Below are 20099 nucleotides of genomic sequence, written 5' to 3' on the forward strand. Positions count from 1 at the left end.
TCGCCTTTGTGTGTGTAGCATTTGTCTTCTAGCCTCTGTTTAGTGTCTAGCCTCCTAGCCCAGTGTCTAGCCTCCTAGCCCAGTGTCAAGCCTCCTAGTCCAGTGTCAAGCCTCGTAGTCCAGTGTCAAGCCTCCTAGTCCAGTGTCTAGCCTCCTAGTCCAGTGTCAAGCCTCCTAGTCCAGTGTCAAGCCTCCTACTCCAGTGTCTAGCCTCCTAGTCCAGTGTCAAGCCTCCTAGTCCAGTGTCTAGCCTCCTAGTCCAGTGTCAAGCCTCCTAGTTGTGTTTATCTTTGTTTTAGTCTTTGTACTCACTCTTGTTCTATTGTTTATTATTTTAGTTTCTTCATTGTTACTTTTTTATTCGCATATTTCTTTTGTGTTTTGTCTTTGTGCCTTTCTTTCATTAAAGTATTCTCCTGCACTTACCTCCATCCCTGCTTCTTGTTACACGACCAAACTCCATCATGACAAAGTGCTTATTTAATGAATTAAAATATTATATTTACACCAAGGAGGGTGGTTCCCTAGTGCCCTCTATTGACCCGCCACCTTGATCAAAATTCTGTTGCTTGGTGGCATTGTAGTGGCGCATCTTTTATACATGTGTTAGGGCATTTAGACAAGGACAGAGTTTCAATGACACTGAGTTAATGCTATGTTTGGGAGAACTATGTGATATGAAAGTGAGCACATGAACATTCAGACAAATATTTCAGACACAACTGAAGCCTCTAGAGCAGAGGGAATGTCCCAATTACAGTTCTTCTCCCGTCCACACACACAAAATGCACGCAGCCTCCAAACCAAAAACACAGTCAAACTCATTTTATTTGTTTGTCTAAAGGTCAGTTTGTCTCTACTGTTGGGTTGCCCCAGATAAGTGTGTGTGTGTGTGTGTGTGTGTGTGTATTACACTGAGCTTTCCGGCGGTTGTCACAAAAGAAACCCTGCAGTTTGCAAAGCGACTGACCTACATTGCTCACACTTTGGCTGCTTACGTAGCACACACGCAAACACACACACACAAAAACACACTTACAGACATGCATTCACCTATCAGTGAGTTGTTAATTAAGGAGAGGGTAATCTCAGCCTAAACACACACCCACACACACACACACACACACTATCCTGGCTAGACAGGTAGGCATTCTCAACTCTAATGGGAATGCTGCTATTTTCAGCTCATTTCTTTTCTCTGTGTGTGTTTCTGTCTGACTAGCACACACACACACAAACACACACACACTGGCATATTCAGGTCCTGCTGGAATCAAAGACTTTCACTCCATTCCCGAGAAGAGATTACACTAAACTAGGTGGATTTGGAACTCGCACTTTGTGTGTGTGTGTTTCAAATGTAATCGGTTTTACATTTTAAACGTAATACTCTGTACACACTCAGAAAGAGTTCAGTGAGTTCTAATTTTATTCATTTATATATTTAATTTAAAAAAACCTTTCTGGAGCTGATATAATCATTCACACACACACACTAACACACACACACACACACACATATGCATATTGCTTATGTCAGTGTTTTCTGTGACATCATCCGCCCCTTCACATATTCACAAGGGAGGCCAATCATATTAGACCTCCAGAGAGGGAATGGTGGGATTATGTAAGAGTTCAATGGCTCATGCTGCCTCAGCCTGTAGTGAAGATTGTGTGTGTGTGTGTGTGTGTGTGTGTGTGTGTGTGTGTGTGTGTGTGTGTGTGTGTGTGTCAGTTGCACAGTGGGGGTGCTTCTTACAGCTTGGGGAGATCAGCCATGAAGCATTAAGTCCCAGAGACATTGCTATAGTGGGAGCAACACCCACCAAATAATCTACATTATAGCTTTCATAACAAGAAATATATTGAATATTTAAAAATTACTCACAGTTTCTATAGCTTGTCTTTAATTGTTTAGGTCCTTGACAACAGATAGAATATTTTTTACAGATGTCTGTAAATAGGAACAGACATCTATCTTGTATCTACACACATGTTATAAGCTCATTATTCATTTATTATCTGTAGCCCTTATCCAGTTCAGGGTCGCGGTGGGTCCAGAGCCTACCTGGAATCATTGGGCGCAAGGAGGGAATACACCCTGGAGGGGGCGCCAGTCCGTCACAGGCCAACACAGACACACACACACACCTACGGACACTTCTGAGTTGCCAATCCACCAACTAACGTGTGTTTTTGGGCTGTGGGAGGAAACCAGAGCACCCGGAGGAAACCCATGCAGACAAAGAGAGAACACACCACACTCCTCACAGACAGTCGCCCGGAGGAAACCCACGCAGACACAGGGAGAACACACCACACTCCTCACAGACACTCACCCGGAGGAAACCCACGCAGACACAGGGAGAACACACCACACTCCTCACAGACAGTCACCCGGAGGAAACCCACGCAGACACAGGGAGAACACACCACACTCCTCACAGACAGTCACCCGGAGGAAACCCACACAGACACAAGGAGAACACACCACACTCCTCACAGACAGTCACCCGGAGGAAACCCACACAGACACAAGGAGAACACACCACACTCCTCACAGACAGTCACCCGGAGGAAACCCACGCAGACACAGGGAGAACACACCACACTCCTCACAGACAGTCACCCGGAGGAAACCCACGCAGACACAGGGAGAACACACCACACTCCTCACAGACAGTCACCCGGAGGAAACCCACGCAGACACAGAGAGAACACACCACACTCCTCACAGACAGTCGCCCGGAGGAAACCCACGCAGACACAGGGAGAACACACCACACTCCTCACAGACACTCACCCGGAGGAAACCCACGCAGACACAGGGAGAACACACCACACTCCTCACAGACAGTCACCCGGAGGAAACCCACGCAGACACAGGGAGAACACACCACACTCCTCACAGACACTCACCCGGAGGAAACCCACGCAGACACAGGGAGAACACACCACACTCCTCACAGACAGTCACCCGGAGGAAACCCACGCAGACACAGAGAGAACACACCACACTCCTCACAGACAGTCACCTGGAGGAAACCCACGCAGACACAGAGAGAACACACCACACTCCTCACAGACAGTCACCCAGAGTGGGAATCGAACCCACAACCTCCAGGCCCCTGGAGCTGTATGACTGCGACACCTACCTGCTGCGCCACCGTGCCGCCCTAAGCTCATTTAAGTTCATTTTATAAGCTCTACTGACCATACAAGAGAACTTTGTAGGTCTACAGTTACACACTGTAGCCCACCTGTTTCTCTGCATACTTTATCCCAATTTCACCCTGCCCTTCAATGGTCAGGACCACCACAGAGCAGGTTTGATTTGGGAGGTGAATCATTCTCAGCGCTGCAGTGACACTGACATGGTGGTGATATGTCAGTTGTGTTAAAACAAGTGGATCAGACACAGCAGGGATGCTCAAGCTTTTAAAGCCCTCAGTGTCACTGCTGGACTGAGAACAGTCCTCCAACAAAAAATATCCAGCCAAAAGTGTCCTGCGTCCACTGATGAAGGACTAGAAGACAACCAACACACACTGCTGCAACAGATAAACTGTTTCTGACTTTACATCTACAAGGTGGATCAGTGAGGTAGTTGTGTCTAACAGAGTGGACAGTGATTGGACAGAGTTTAAAAACTGGAGGGAGGGTGTATGGGTGTTACCCCAGCGTCCGAGCTAAATCCACCACTGTGGCCAAGTCTACATTAACAGCATTACTCCGTGCCTTTTTGCAGAGATTATTTAAAGCTGCAACAGTGCAGAGTATATCCTCCCAAGGTGATTACGGGTCACTTGATAAATCTTTGGGGCTCGTTTTTGTTTGTTTAAGATGAAAATAAAATGTACAAGAATATATATATCCTATATAATAATAATATTTTCATTGGGATTGTTTTTTTCCTTTTAAATGAAAGGGCCTAGGCCCCATTCTCCCTTACCTTCACTCCACCTTCCAAACCTTGTCTGTGTTGTCTCTCTTTTTGTGGAAGGTTTGGTGTAAATTCACTTTTTTTTTCTTTAACGTGTGAACGTGTGAAACGTATGTGTGAGTGTGTGAGTTTACTTCTTTAACATCTGGAAAAAGATAATAGATGCTGTGTGAATGTGTGTGAGAAAGGGAGAGAGACTGTGGAGGTGTATTTAAAAAGACACACTGCTTTCATACGCTATGTATAGGAGACAGGAAATTCACAGTTACATTTTAGTATCATTTTTGGGTCATTTTTGTTAATAGATTAATGTTTAAAGATATGTTGGTGTTAATTTTAGGCCAAGACATGAGGCCATAAGATCTCAAATCCATTGTAAAACAGTGAATCAGCTTCAGAAAGCATATCCGTGATCATTTTATATAATAACTGTCTGTGATATAGCTTTTAAAGGCATTAAACATCAGACGTCTGGCTCCTGTCGCCACTACCCGGTACAAAACACTGTAAAGCACTTGGTTTGCGTTCCAAACATGTAAGAAAATATGTATAGAATTCGTTTTTCAAGACTTGTTTGGGGTAAAATCAAATGCACATATTTTTCTATTTGTGTTGTAATCTATTAAGATGTAAAACGACAGTAATTTTATAATTTGTAAATTGGAATTTAAAATGGTATTCAACCATTTGGGGAGGTGACAACATTAAAAAAAGAAATGTAAAAAAATAGAAGCTGAAAAAAGTAAAAGAAAGAAAATAAAATTACCATCAAAAAGTAGCTAAAATGACCTTTGAAATTTACAATTATTTTTCTGACCGAACAAATGTAAATTTTATTGAAGCACACAATCTCGCAAAATTCCAGGCCACTAATAGTCAGTAAGAGGCTGTTACATAATGTGTAGACAAATCATTCATTTTGTTTTCAAGGGAAGAATATTTCTACCTGCTACAGCTACCTGCTGCACCAACGTGCCACCCCCATATTGTGAATATGTATGAAATATATTCCCTGTGTGGTGTGGTGTGTTCTCCCTGTGTCTGCGTGGGTTTCCTCCGGGTGACTGTCTGTGAGGAGTGTGGTGTGTTCACCCTGTGTCTGCGTGGGTTTCCTCTGGGTGACTGTCTGTGAGAAGTGTGGTGTGTTCTCCCTGTGTCTGCGTGGGTTTCCACTGGGTGACTGTCTGTGAGGAGTGTGGTGTGTTCTCCCTGTGTCTGCGTGGGTTTCCACTGGGTGACTGTCTGTGAGGAGTGTGGTGTGTTCTCTCTGTGTCTGTGTGGGTTTCCACTGGGTGACTGTCTGTGAGGAGTGTGGTGTGTTCCCTCTGTGTCTGCGTGGGTTTCCTCCGGGTGACTGTCTGTGAGGAGTGTGGTGTGTTCTCTCTGTGTCTGTGTGGGTTTCCTCCGGGTGACTGTCTGTGAGAAGTGTGGTGTGTTCCCTCTGTGTCTGCGTGGGTTTCCTCCGGGTGACTGTCTGTGAGGAGTGTGGTGTGTTCTCCCTGTGTCTGCGTGGGTTTCCTCCATGTGACTGTCTGTGAGGAATGTGGTGTGTTCCCTCTGTGTCTGCGTGGGTTTCCTCCGGGTGACTGTCTGTGAGGAATGTGGTGTGTTCTCCCTGTGTCTGCGTGGGTTTCCTCCGGGTGACTGTCTGTGAGGAGTGTGGTGTGTTCTCCCTGTGTCTGCGTGGGTTTCCACTGGATGACTGTCTGTGAGGAGTGTGGGGTGTTCTCCCTGTGTCTGCGTGGGTTTCCACTGGGTGACTGTCTGTGAGAAGTGTGGTGTGTTCTCCCTGTGTCTGCGTGGGTTTCCACTGGGTGACTGTCTGTGAGGAGTGTGGTGTGTTCTCCCTGTGTCTGCGTGGGTTTCCACTGGGTGACTGTCTGTGAGGAGTGTGGTGTGTTCTCTCTGTGTCTGTGTGGGTTTCCTCCGGGTGACTGTCTGTGAGGAGTGTGGTGTGTTCTCCCTGTGTCTGCGGGTGACTGTCTGTGAGGAGTGTGATGTGTTCTCCCTGTGTCTGCATGGGTTTCCTCCAGATGTGAGTGACTGTGTCTGTGTTGCCCTGTGAAGGACTGGCACCCCCTCCAGGGTTTATCCCTGCCTTGTGCCCAATGATTCCAGATAGGCTCTGGACCCACCTCAACCCTGAACTGAATAAACGGTTACAAAAAATGAATGAATTCATAATATGGTTTTAATACACTTAGAGAAGAAGGTACTGCACAGATATAATTTTGAATCAGTATAATTTTATACTCTCAAAGTATGTTATACAAACACGGAATATGTCTTTGTGCAAGAACATATTGAACATATTAAAACTATGACTAAAAACTAAGAAGAGAATATGATTACAAATAAGAAAACAATAAATAAAGCTAAGAGAGTGAATTTGAAAATGGCAGTGTGAAGCAGACCAGTGTTGGATATGTGTGTACTTATGAAAATAGTGTAAGGAAACATGTATTTAGTATCTATCTTATTTACATTGTACAGTTGTGCCAAGTTGCAATATTTTTTTATGAGAGCTGGGCTGCAGAAGGTGAGCTCAGTGAGATTGCAAAGTGAGTGCAAAGTGTCCACCGCAGTTAATGAGTGCCACAGATTTGGGGAAAAGCTGTCTGCATGTCTTGTTGCCCTGGCCTTGAGGGCCATTACTGTTCTACCAGATGGAAGTGGCTGAGGTGATGTCCAGGATGAGAGGGGTCAGCTGTAATAATGTAAGCATGCACTATGATCGTAAATGTCCTGAAGCACTGGCAAACTACAGCCAATTATTAGTTTGGTTTGAGTTTACCAAAGCTACACAGTAAATGTACACTCTAAGGTGTCACAACAGTCTTGTAATAAAAACACAGTCTGCTGCGTTGAATCAAGCACTAATCCCATTTTTCTGGCGTAATAACTATAAATTTACAATTATGTTGACAGTTAATTTCTGCAGACAAATACACACAACATTTAAAAATTGTCCATCAAAATGTACATGAAATTTTTGTATATATCAATGTAATAAGGAACCACTACTAACTGCTACTCCCCTTTGCATAAATCATTCTGTTTTAAGGTGAAGACAAATTTAGGATTAGTGCTAGGGTTATGGTCAAGGAAAGGGTTTGGGTACTAGTTTAGGCTCGCAAGCATTTGAATAAGTCTCCACAGAATGAATAAAGGTCTATGTTATATGAAAATAAGTTCAAGTAATCACAGACTGCCCTATATATATTTAGCTATGAGATTTAAAGGCAAAACTATGATTGTGTTGAACTGCAATTCTCTCTGGTTTGTTGAGGACTGGGTTCCTAAATAATCTGATATAACAAGACAATACCCACCTATGGAGCATAAATAAATGCATATCTTCGCCTCTTTTTCCTCATTTTAAACATTTGGAGGGCTCTTTACTGTTTTTCTGTAGTGAGCTGAGAGGGGAAGCCTAGCATGTCTGACTGAACCGCTTTTTTTAAAACTCGTTTACTGACACTGGGGCTTTGTAAACACATTGGACACAAAATCAAGGACACAAAAAGAGAGGACAGCTAGCAAATGACGAAGAGACATCATTTAAATTATAGTTTTAAAATGTGTTTTTTATTACAATCTTGAACGTCGCCTTTAACCAGGTTTCCATAAACCACAGAACGCTATGGACACAAAGGAAACGGCTAAAAGTTCATGGGCTATAAACTCAAGTTTATAAAAGTACATTGGCGCCATCTTCCTTTCATTCGTTGTAGCACAATCAAAATGGCGAACAAAGTTAAGTTCCATAGGGCTTTTGCTCAATAGTAATTGCTACTAAAAAGAATTAATACTAAGTATGTAAAATGTAGTAAAGTTATAGACCAAACAGCTATTATTCACAAAGGTTAATTTGTAATAATTGTGCAGCATTCTTCTCACAGTGTGTTGAGCTGTCCAGTTGTCCATCACTACATTCATTTACCTTTGCTTTATGTACACAAACATTAGTTTCATCACTTTATTAGACAAAAATTAACTGTGGGGTTTTTTTTTATTGTTTGTGTGTTTTATTTGTGTAATATAAAAAGCCATGGGACTAATAGGTTTTGTGGGACAGAAAGCAAAAATTCTAAGAAGTAGCTTTCTTTTATTTATGATTTTTTTTTTATTGTAAAACAGTCAAATGTTTAAACACAGGACCAAAGAATTAAACTACAAGGTGGGCCATTTATATGGATACACGTTAATAAAATGGGAATGGTTGGTGATATTAACTTCCTGTTTGTGGCACATTAGTATATGGGAGGGGGGAAACTTTTTAAGATGGGTGGCGACCATGTCGGCCATTTTGAAGTCGGCCATTTTGGATCCAACTTTTGTTTTTTCAATGGGAAATCAAACTTATTGGGAATTTCACAAGAAAAACAATGGTGTGCTTGGTTTTATCGTAACTTTATTGTTTCATGAGTTATTTACAAGTTTCTGACCACTTATAAAATGTGTTCAAAGTGCTGCCCATTGTGTTGGATTGCCAATGCAACCCTCTTCTCCCACTATTCACACACTTATAGCAACACCACAGGGGAAATGCAAGCACAGGCTTCCAGTACCCGTAGTTTCAGGTGCCCATTTTATTAAGGTGTATCCATATAAATTGCCCACCCTGTAGAAGACTCTATGTAAACTCATTTCTCTACTCTGCAGTCTTCCTGCATTCTTTCCATTTTACAAAGCATTTTTAACAAAACATTTTTTGCTTGGCTGGCTATCAGTATGATATTATAAGCTTTATAATTAACTGTGAGAAAGTATTGATAAAAAGAGTCTAGAGGAACACTGGCAAATTTACCAATGCATTTTACTCATTCACTGTAGTAGGTGAGGGATTTTTTTCATAAATGTCACATGAATTCAAGTAAAATTCTTTAAGTATTTGTAACCCTGGCTCTTTAAAGCTTGGAAGTGGTTAAACCTATAGTGGGACATTGAAATTCCAAAGTTAACAGAAACTTCAGCTATTAGTCCATTAGCTAGTTCACAGCACATTATATATATGTATGACAAAGCATGTGCTCCATACTTACTCCTCCTCCTCCTCTTTGCTAATGTCCTCACCCTCACCTTCAGATACTGCAAAAACTGGGGGCTCAGTCAATGACAATCAATCACTTCATGCATGGGTCACACCATGATAGAGCTAAGCAATGGAGGACCTGCTGCCTGCCTCAGCGTCTTCCTTGAAAACACCACAGGAATTTTAAAGTCAAAGGTCACTCTGTCCACTCCCCTCCCTTGTTTTCTCTCTGACATCACTCAGTAACTGAGCTTCTACAGCACTGACAGAGCCTGAGAAAGGTAGCGGTATGTTTTTTACTCAATGATCATTGTGATTCAAGCCTGTATGAAAGAATATTGTGTTACATAGAATAAGGTTAAAGATGTTTAAAGGTTCATTCAATGTTTAATGTTGTTACTTTCTCAAAACTAATATTAAGACTTTATAATATTAATTATTGCACTTTGGAAGCTGCTTTCTTTCTATCTCCTAATTTTGAAAACATGACATTTTAGAAAGGCTGTTTTTTTTTTTTTCTCTCGAAAAATTAATCCTATTAAAGTGTTTCCCAATAAACAATTAGCCGTTGATTCAACGTTGAAATAACGTAATGACTGCCGTCTAATCAACGTTCTCTTAAGGTTGAAAATGAAAGTTGAAAAGACGTCCAAACACAGACATTGAAATGACGACTGTTAGACGTATTTTGGACGTCCACTGACGTTATTAATTGGTCCCGAAATAAATTACTTGTATAAAACGCGCTTTGGACGTTCACTGACGTTATCGATTGATCACCACTTAACTAACTTATTAAGATGAATTTTGGCCGTCCATTGACGTTTAAAATATGTCCTTGATGGACAGACTACTTTTAGACCTCTTTTGAACGTCCAGGGACGTTCCTTGTTTACTGGGTTAAGTTTAGTCAGTATGTGTGCTCTACCCAGCACTATTCACTCTCTCGAGAAATTTGTTACCCTGGTGTTATGGCGGATAAGTCAGGAGTCTCACTCAAGCCCAGACCTCCATTTACATACAGTCATGTGCAAAGGTTTGTCTGCCACTGGTCATTTGCAAGTTTTGTTGATTTTCAGAGTAAATTCGTGTTAAGACATCCTCTACAAACCTACTGTGAGAAACAAAAACACATTTTGGTAGTTGTTTCTATATATTTTCTAAACTTAATTCACTACAGAAGTAAAAAATAACATATAAAGTTGCTCTTAACATCTGCACAGCACATATATTATATTTTAAGTTCAGCAAATGTGTGTTCTCTGTAAAAGACCCATTTTCACATGAAAAGAGTATATTACTTTGTATATTGTGGAGAATATTATTGTGTGTAACATTTTGGATATGGCTCTGTATAATGTGTATTGACTAAGATTTTTTTCAATATTTTAATCATTTAATGAGCTCCACGTTGTCATTATTATGTACATATTCCACTGTATTTCCCTGTGTTGTGGTCTGTAGATGCGGGTGGTGGAGTTTGCCTCCATCCTGTGGCTGACTGTGGTACTTCCGCCCCCGGTGCGAACTGGGAAATGTCCCCGTTTCTGCAACTGCGACAATAAAAAACTCACTGTATCATGCACCGCAAAGAATATCACCCAGATCCCACCTACCATCGACGAGGTTCTTTTCAGTTCTACTCTGACGGCTACTACACAGAGTATTGGATTATAGCGGTTCTGGAATGAGACAAATGTTTTGACAATTACAGTGTTGTGCGAAAATTTTAGGCACCTGAGAAAAATGCGATTTAAAACGCTGCTAAGCCGAACAGTAAGAGTGTATTCGCAAATAAATAAATAAATAAATAAATAAATACTATTACCAGAAGTAGTAACATGGTTGACTACGGTGGCCGTAGTTAACCAATTCCAAACCTCTCCTTTTGGCAGTTCGTTATTACTTCAGTTTATCGACTTCAGTTTATAGTTTTACAGAGGTTAATAAATACTTTATGTAAATAAAGGTTAATTTACAGAGGTTAATAAATACTTTATGTTAAATCAAGTGTGCTGTTGATTTAAGAAATCCATACGATCAAGGAAAATATCTGAAAAAAAAAATTTGTTACACTACCCACAACACAGCTACTTTTTTTATGAAAATAAAGCCTTACTGTATTTACGTTTTTGTAATTATTGTATTTATATATAATTTTATACCAGCATTACACTTATTAAGTTGACAAATTATTTTAAATGATAATAATCTTAGGTGCCTAAGATGTTTGCCCAGTACTGTACATATTAATGTAAAAATGTATTTGAAAAAAACTCCAAATGGCAACAGTTTACTGCTTTTTTTAATCAATAATTTGCAACTTTTTAAAATTAAATTTAAAAAGTGGTGCAGCAGGTAGCGTCGCAGTCACACAGCTCCAGGGGCCTGGAGGTTGTGGGTTCGATTCCCACTCCGGGTGAATGTCTCTGAGGAGTGTGGTGTGTTCTCTCTGTGTCTGCGTGGGTTTCCTCCGGGTGATTGTCTGTGAGGAGTGTGGTGTGTTCTCCCTGTGTCTGCGTGGGTTTCCTCTGGGTGCTCCGGTTTCCTCCCACAGTCCAAATACACCGAATACACCCTGGAGGGGGCGCCGGTCCTTCACAGGGCAACACAGACACACACACAAATTCACTCACACTTACTGACACTTTTGAGTCACCAATCCACTTACCAACGTGTGTTTTGGACTGTGGGAGGAAACCGGAGCACCCAGAGGAAACCCACGCGGACACAGGGAGAACACACCACACTCCTCACAGACAGTCACCTGGAGGAAACCCACGCAGACACAGGGAGAACACACCACACTCCTCACAGACAATCACCCGGAGGAAACCCACGCAGACACTGGGAGAACACACAACACTTCTCACAGACAGTCACCCGGAGGAAACCCACGCAGACACAGGGAGAACACACCACACTCCTCACAGACAGTCACCCGGAGGAAACCCACGCAGACACAGTGAGAACACACCACACTCCTCACAGACAGTCACCCGGAGCGGGACTCGAACCCACAACCTCCAGGCCCCTGGAGCTGTGTGACTGCGACACCTACCTGCTGCACCACCATGCCGCCCGCAATGGTCTTTTGTCCTCCAAAACCATTGTGCAATATTCAATTTAAAATGTGTTGTTAAAATATTTCAAAGCTTAATACATGCCATTTGAGGGTAGGCTATTTTTTTTATTTTGCATTGTTCACATATTTTTGACCATATAATGTATAATTGAATACTGTATAATCTATTCTTAATACTGACTGCTTAATACAAACCCCATCATTATGATAATCTCATTGTAGATAACAGTGAAGCTGGATCTGAAGAGGAACAATCTGGGGGAGCTGGTGCGGGGGGCTTTCTCCCACACTCCATACCTCACACACCTGGGCCTGCAAGGCTGTAAAATACACACCGTACGAGAGGGGGCCTTCAGGAGTCTTGGACGCTTAGTTCAACTTGACCTCAGCAACAACAACATCGAGATCCTTCACCAGGTATTGGTGTATAAATGTGGAGTGTGTTACCTTTTAATACCCAAGTGCAATTATCAAGACATGTAACATACTCTGGGACATCTTTCCCTCCCCAGGAGTCATTTGATGGTCTGTCATCACTGAAGCGGTTGATGCTGGATCGGAACCGCGTTGATGACATAAGACCGGGAGCGTTTTCTCAGCTGGGTTCACTGAGCCTGCTCTCTCTCACCCATAATCGGCTCACTTACATTCCCAACATGGCCTTCCAGGTATAGACTCTAATAGTTCCACAAATTCACTAGAAAACATCACAATATTATGCTTTGTATAGGTTCCCAAAATCCCAAAACACACACAAAAAACCTTAGAACATAAGGGGTTAATCTTATAAGAGGTTAAACATATGTACAGGGGTTAGACAATGAAACTGAAACACCTGTCATTGTAGTGTGGGAGGTGTCAGGGCTAAATTGGAGCAGCCTGGTGGACAATCTTCATTAACTCCACACTGCACCAGTAAGACCACGTGCATCCAATGGTTCAAACATTGTGTCCTGAAGGCGGTGCCGTGTATCAGGACGACAATGCACCAATACACACAGCAAGACTGGTGAAAGACCAGTTTCAATGGAGCAAGGAGCGCAAATCTTGGGCTGTGGACAATGTGAAACATGTATTGTTCTCTGATGAGTCCACCTTTACTGTTTTCCCCACATCCGGGAGAGTTACGGCGTGGAGAAGCCCCAGAGAAGCGTACCACCAGACTGTTGCATGCCCAGAGTGAAGCATGGTGGTGGATCAGTGATGGTTTGGGCTGCCGTATCATGGCATTCCCTTGGCCCAATACTTGTGCTAGATGAGCGCGTCACTGCCAAGGACTACCGAACCATTCTGGAGGACCATGTGCATCCAATGGTTCAAACACTGTGTCCTGAAGGCGGTGCCGTGTATCAGGACGACAATGCACCAATACACACAGCGAGACTGGTGAAAGACTGGTTTGATGAACATGAAAGTGAAGTTGAACATCTCCCATGGCCTGCACAGTCACCAGATCTAAATATTATTGAGCCACTTTGGGGTGTTGTGGAGGAGCGAGTCAGGAAACGTTTTCCTCCACCAGCATCACGTAGAGACCTGGCCACTATCCTGCAAGAAGAATGGCTTCAAATCCCTCAGACCACTGTGCAGGACTTGTGTATGTCATTCCCAAGACGAACTGACGCTGTATCGACCGCAAAAGGAGGCCCTACACCACACTAATACATTACTGTGGTCTAAAACCAGGTGTTTCACTTTCATTCTCCAACCCCTGTACTTTTCTATATTATATTTTTTGGTGACATTACAGTGACTTCTCTCTGTGTCTCAGGGCCTTCTGAACCTGCAGTCACTGCGTCTCAGTCATAACTCTTTGAATAACCTAGAGACTGAAGCCTTTGCCGGTCTCCTCTCTCTCATCCACCTCTGGCTCAATCACAACGAGCTGCAGTTCTTTCCCACTGCCACCATGACCAGGTATTTCCTTTTACTGTAACTAGTTAACAATGTCCCAGTCCACCTGGTGACACAAACACATCTTGATCATTCATTGGCCAGAAATCTAACTAATGAACTAATTATTGGAGATGTGAGTGTGTTATAAATGTAAAATAATGTGTAATATATAAAATATATTGAGAGACGGTAGCTTCCTTTTCATTTATGTTGCTACTGGACAATGTTTTGTTGCAGAGGGCCAGATTTGGAGGCCTGCTCTGGGCCAGGGGCACAGCCAATCAAAAAACGTTTCTTAGCGTTTGGCCAATCAGTGTCCTCGAATTGGACACCTTTGGGCGCTTTTTCACCCGTCGCCACTGTTGCTGGACACACACAATATCAAAAAGTTTGATAGGCTTATGCATTGCTTCATTCATGCCGAACTGTACTTAATATTCTGACAGGAGAGTAAATAAAAAAGCTGTGTGGTCTCTTTTGCACATTGCTTTATGTGTGTACAATAATTTACACATACACTACTATAAGAATCTCAGGTGGTGGTAGTCTGAACAACAGAGTCACAGAAATTGTCCTAAAACTTGGGTGGGAAGACAAGAGGAGGGAGTATGACAAGACAGGGAAGTCAATTAATAGTACATGGTCACCAGGGACAGTGACACAAGAGGTTTGAACATCGAGGAATGTCGACAGTCCTGTGCTACGTCCACAGTAGGTATGAATCAGCCTTAACTTCTCCTATGATGTCAAGGTAACTCCTCCAGCCATGATTAGATAAATCCTCCCACTGCAGTTCCTGAACAGCATATGTGTAAAACTTCAATAAAAGTAATTAAAATTTCAATATGCAGTGAGTTGGACTGTACTGATTTTGGAAAGACAGAATCTGTTAGAGGGAAGCACAGTGGTGCAGCAGCTAGGTGTCGCAATCACACAGTTACAGGGACCTGGAGGTTGTGGGTTCCAATCCCACATCGGGTGACTGTGAGGAGTATCGTGTGTTTTCTCTGTGTCCGCGTGGGTTTCCTCCAGGTGACTGTCTGTGAGGAGTGTGGTGTGTTCTCCCTGTGTCCGCGTGGGTTTCCTCCAGGTGACTGTCTGTGAGGAGTGTGGTGTGTTCTCCCTGTGTCTGCGTGTGTTTCCTCCGGGTGACTGTCTGTGAGGAGTGTGGTGTGTTCTCCCTGTGTCTGCGTGGGTTTCCTCCGGGTGACTGTCTGTGAGGAGTTTGATGTGTTCTCTCTGTGTCCGCATGGGTTTCCTCCGGGTGACTGTCTGTGAGGGGTGTGGTGTGTTCTCTCTGTGTCTGCGTGGGTTTCCTCCGGGTGACTGTCTGTGAGGAGTGTGGTGTGTTCTCCCTGTGTCTGCGTGGGTTTCCTCCGGGTGACTGTCTGTGAGGAGTGTGGTGTGTTCTCCCTGTGTCTGCGTGGGTTTCCTCCGGGTGACTGTCTGTGAGGAGTGTGGTGTGTTCTCCCTGTGTCCACGTGGGTTTCCTCCGGGTGACTGTCTGTGAGGAGTGTGGTGTGTTCTCCCTGTGTCTGCGTGGGTTTCCTCCGGGTGACTGTCTGTGAGGAGTGTGGTGTGTTCTCCCTGTGTCTGCGTGGGTTTCCTCCGGGTGACTGTCTGTGAGGAGTGTGGTGTGTTCTCCCTGTGTCCGCGTGGGTTTCCTCCGGGTGCTCCCACGGTCCAAAAACACTAGTTGGTAGGTAGATTGGTGACTCAAAAAAGTGTCCATAGGTGTGAGTGTGTGTATGTGTTGCCCTGTGATGGACTGGCGTCCCCTCCTGGGTGTGTTCCCGCCTTGCGCCCAATAATTCCAGGTAGACTCTACACCCACCACGACCCTGAACTGGATAAGCGCTTACAGATAATGAATGAATTTTGTGCTCATTTAGGCCAATTATAAAATTCTCACCTTGTTTTTTTTAACATTATCTGAAACTAAGTTTGGTGACTTAGCATTTTTCACAAAATTCTCAAAATTTTCCGAGGCCAGAGCCACCCTCCCCACTCTCTAATTTAACGTCTTTTTCACACTTACTTTCAGATTGGTGGGGCTAACACACCTGGACTTGAGCTTTAACCCCATGACGTTCCTGGGTGAAATGAGTGTGTCGATGCCCAGACTTACACACCTGTCTCTGGCACATATGTCCCTGCAGGACATTTCTGCAACTGCACTGTCTCTCTCTCCACTCCTGTCTCACCTCGACCTGAGTCACAACCAGCTCCAATACCTTTACCCACCAACAGGAACGAGTAAGCTCCGGAACATCAACCTCATAGGTAACACACACACAGTATTTACACTATTTCATTAACATTTTGTCTCTTATGTTACTTGGAATATAGTTTCAACAAACGCTGAAACAAAGAAGATAGCTTTGGAAACTCCTACTGCTTTTATCTTGCTTTTATTTCAGCTAACCCAGTGTGGTGCACGTGTGTGCTGTTGGACCTGCGCTCCTGGGCGCGAGATGGTGGGGTGAAACTACAGGGGAAATGTGCCGGACCACCACACCTTTCAGATGAACCTATACAGGCTGTGCCTGAGAAGGACTTGCGCTGCAGGAGACAAGGTGGAGAGATGAAAGAGGAGGTGGAGGAGAAGGAAGAGATGGTGGTCATAACTGAGATGAAGAGAAAAGATTGTCCTGAGAACTGCCTATGTGAGGTGTGTGTGGGTGTGAGAGAGAGAGATAGAGAGTATAACACCAGAGTGAATGTGTGTTTGTGAGCCTATTCAAGACCCATACAAAGTCAGCCATATTGGCATCATCCCTGGGGAGATATCTCCATTGATCTAATTCTTGCCATAAACTAGGGGAGGGCGTTGTATACTTAGCTGAACCTATGTGTGCTTTTAGGTCCTTTACACCTTTATTCGCTACACAAAACATGGGAATTTCTTTTTCAATTCATCCGAGAACTTACATTTACGTTGCGGCATAGCTGCTCGAGATGAGGGTAGGTACATGAGCTTTGCCTGACATAAACAAGGACTACTGACGTGCAGACTGACCAATTAAATGTTTACAGAGAAGGTCATCGACCAATAACGGTAGCTCTACAGTCAGACCGTCCAATCAGAAGATTTTAGGCTACTTCACCACGCCCCCTTCTCACTCAAGCGAACCAATCGGAGTAGGTGAGGGCGGGACTAGTTTGTGAACGAAACGCTTCTCGAAGTTCTACATAAGCTCTAGAAAAACAAAAACTGGACGTTTTTGAAATTCCGCCTGGATATTTTTTTAAGTTTAAAAAAGAGGACATGTCCGGGTAAAAGAGGACGTCTGGTCACCCTACCATAGACATAACTGTCTACTAACTTATATTTTAAGTTAAATAGTGCCTCAACTCTTACTTTTTTCTAGCTACAAATAGCTCTCATTCAATTTATAATACAGTTTTCTGTTTATCTCTTAGCCTGAGGCTCAGCATGTGTCTTGTGAAAATGGTGGCCACACCAAAGTTCCACGTGCTTTCCCCAACAACACCCACTTGCTGGACCTGCGTGGCAACCACTTCCACTATCTCCCCAGCAACAGTTTCCGTGGCATCCCAGAGGTGGTGTCACTGCACCTGGACGGCTGTAAGATCCATGAGGTCGAGGCTGGAGCTTTCAGAATGTTGAAGAAGCTTGTGTACCTTTACTTGTCCAATAACGAACTTGCTTCTCTGAGCTCAGGAGCTTTTTCTGGAGCCCAACAGCTAATGTACCTTCACCTAGACGGAAATAAACTCACCCACTTCCCCTCTGCAGCTACGCTAACACACATCCCGAATCTACTGGAGCTCCACCTGGAGAGAAACCTCATCACTAAATTGGAAACTGCAGGCCTTCTCCAACCAATTGCCATGCTCAGAGGTCTCTACCTGAGCAATAACAGCATCTACACTATCGCAGCATTGTCTTTAGACCCTGCCCCAAATCTCGAGATCCTACACCTGGGAGACAATCAGCTTACAGATGTGCCGACTGATGTTTTAGTTCATGCCCCTCAGTTGACCGAGCTCCACCTCTCAAGGAATAAGATTACCTGGATTGCACCAAAAGCATTCCAGGCAGTGGGAGGGAATCTGAAGTATCTGTACCTGGATGGCCTGGGACTGAAAAGGGTAAGGCATACAGTACGTCTGGACAATAATTCAATATCAGTATATATATATAGCAATATAAAATGTTTGATTTGTAAACACATTTCGACAGAAGTCCCTGTTAGAGTAAGAGACAACCGAGATTAATTTTTGCTTCCTGCTGTAGATAAGTCAGGAGACTCTGGCTGGATTGGGTTTGTCTCTACTGTCTCTCTCTCTGGAGGACAATCAGCTGGAGCACCTGCCTGACCTGTCCACTTTGACCAGTCTAAAACACCTCACACTTGACAACAACCCTCTAAGGTGTGACTGTAGTCTTCTGCCTCTCCACAGGTTAGTCAAACTCACACAAAGAATTTTATTTAGACAGCTACACATTAGACCTACAGGAACTTTTCCCATTCTAAATCCATATTCATTCACTTTTGAAGCTTTAATAGATTGTACTTGTATGTGGGATATTCTGCCCATACATTTAACATTTGTGAGGTTAGACACTGATGTTGGACAAAAGGGTCTGGTGTGCAGTCTCTCGAGTTCATCCCAAAGTTGTTTGATGAGGTTGAGGTCAGGGCTCTGCAGTCCTGTCAGGTTCATTCACATCAAACTCACTCAACCAGGCCTTTATGGACTTTGCTTTGTGCACAGGAGCACAGTCATGCTAGAAGAGAAATGGGCCCAAAACAGTTCCCAAAAAGTCGGAAAAATATTTGTCCAAAATGTATGAAATGTTGAAGCATTAAAGGCTAAGCACCACTTAATGGACCTCCATGAATATTTCACATTATTTTAGTTATTGACATATATAAGTATGAATTAAAATGACTGGTGGACAACAGCTGAACAACACCGTGGTAAAACACCATTATTGTCTGACTGTTATGACAGTATCTAGCTAGCTAAATAACCAACATTATTCATGTCAATAGCCTAGCAATAAGCTAAACTCAAATTTAGAGGTACCGTTATTCTTGTAAATGTGATCGAAGTCGAACTCGAATTCATCCGACACTATAAACCTCTGTAATGCAGCTACGTAGCCGAGTATAATCTGAGCCACCGAGTTTAGCAAGTCAAGCTAACGTTAACTAACACCAACTAAAACAGGTGAAGTAGGTCAACCAGCTCAGGTACTTGAGCCCTGTATACTTGATACTGTAGGTTGCAATGTCTGGTGGGCAAATCTACTTTGTGAAACCTAGAAACAATACAATTGCTTTCTTTCCCTCAGCTGGATGAATCAGACTAATCTGAACACATCTGCAGTGTGCTTTTATCCTGATGAGCTTCGGGGTTGTACAGTCAGAGAGGCTGAGGTCTTTAAGAACTGTAGCACTGAGGAACCTCCCCGAATCACCAACTCTACCAGTGTTGTGAAGAGCACAATTTCACCCAAACCCTCACTACTCAGTGGAGTCACCGCCAAATCTTTCAACATCAAAGCCAAACCCAAACCGGCCAAGAAAGTGGAGAAACCATCAACATCTGAACCCAAAAGCCCTGTGGAATCAGCTCTGAAATCACCACAGAGAAACAATAAGAACAAGAAGGTTCAATGATATCTGTAGTAGAGCTTGTTCACTACGCTATATATTCTGCAAAGTGCTTACTGAATTTTGGCTGCTAATCATTGCTACAATTTTCCTGTATTTAATGTGTACAGTAAAGATGAATTTTTTATTGTTATTATTTTAGTGTTACACTAAACGACCATTTGGAATCACATTCCAAGACCATCCCATTTCCATTTTGTCTGGAAAGGATTACAATTTAAGCATATAAATAGATTTTTCAATTAACATATGCTGTTCTCTGGTACCTTATCCCATGTTTCCTCTTAAATTAATGATTAAATAAAAGCTCTCCAGTGAAAAGCTTTAGCTAACATGTCTGGGCAGTATTCGTTGTACCCTAGAAGTTGTATAATGTGCAAAATAATGAGTTAAAGACCATGGCTGAGCATTTTGTCATTGAAACTGCAGTGTCTAAAGACAGTCTCATCCCAGTAAACAAGGAACGTCCTTGGACGTTCAAAATAGGTCTAA

At 43.1% G+C, this 20099-nt stretch overlaps 1 protein-coding gene across 1 annotated transcript; it reads left to right on the top strand.

Moving 5' to 3' along the window:
* Positions 1 to 9218: 9218 nt before the first annotated feature.
* Positions 9219 to 19788, top strand: chadla (chondroadherin-like a). Its single transcript, XM_066675690.1, has 10 exons — positions 9219 to 9259; positions 10443 to 10604; positions 12286 to 12480; positions 12576 to 12731; positions 13835 to 13980; positions 16004 to 16242; positions 16380 to 16630; positions 17383 to 18075; positions 18221 to 18387; positions 19286 to 19788. Exons 2-10 carry the CDS (start codon positions 10443 to 10445, stop codon positions 19611 to 19613), a joined length of 2337 nt encoding a protein of 778 aa, XP_066531787.1. The 5' UTR covers positions 9219 to 9259; the 3' UTR covers positions 19614 to 19788.
* The last annotated feature ends 311 nt before the right edge of the window (positions 19789 to 20099 follow it).

The sequence above is a fragment of the Hoplias malabaricus genome, chromosome 6 (genome assembly GCF_029633855.1).
Source record: "Hoplias malabaricus isolate fHopMal1 chromosome 6, fHopMal1.hap1, whole genome shotgun sequence".
In the NCBI taxonomy this organism is placed as follows: Eukaryota; Metazoa; Chordata; class Actinopteri; order Characiformes; family Erythrinidae; genus Hoplias; species Hoplias malabaricus.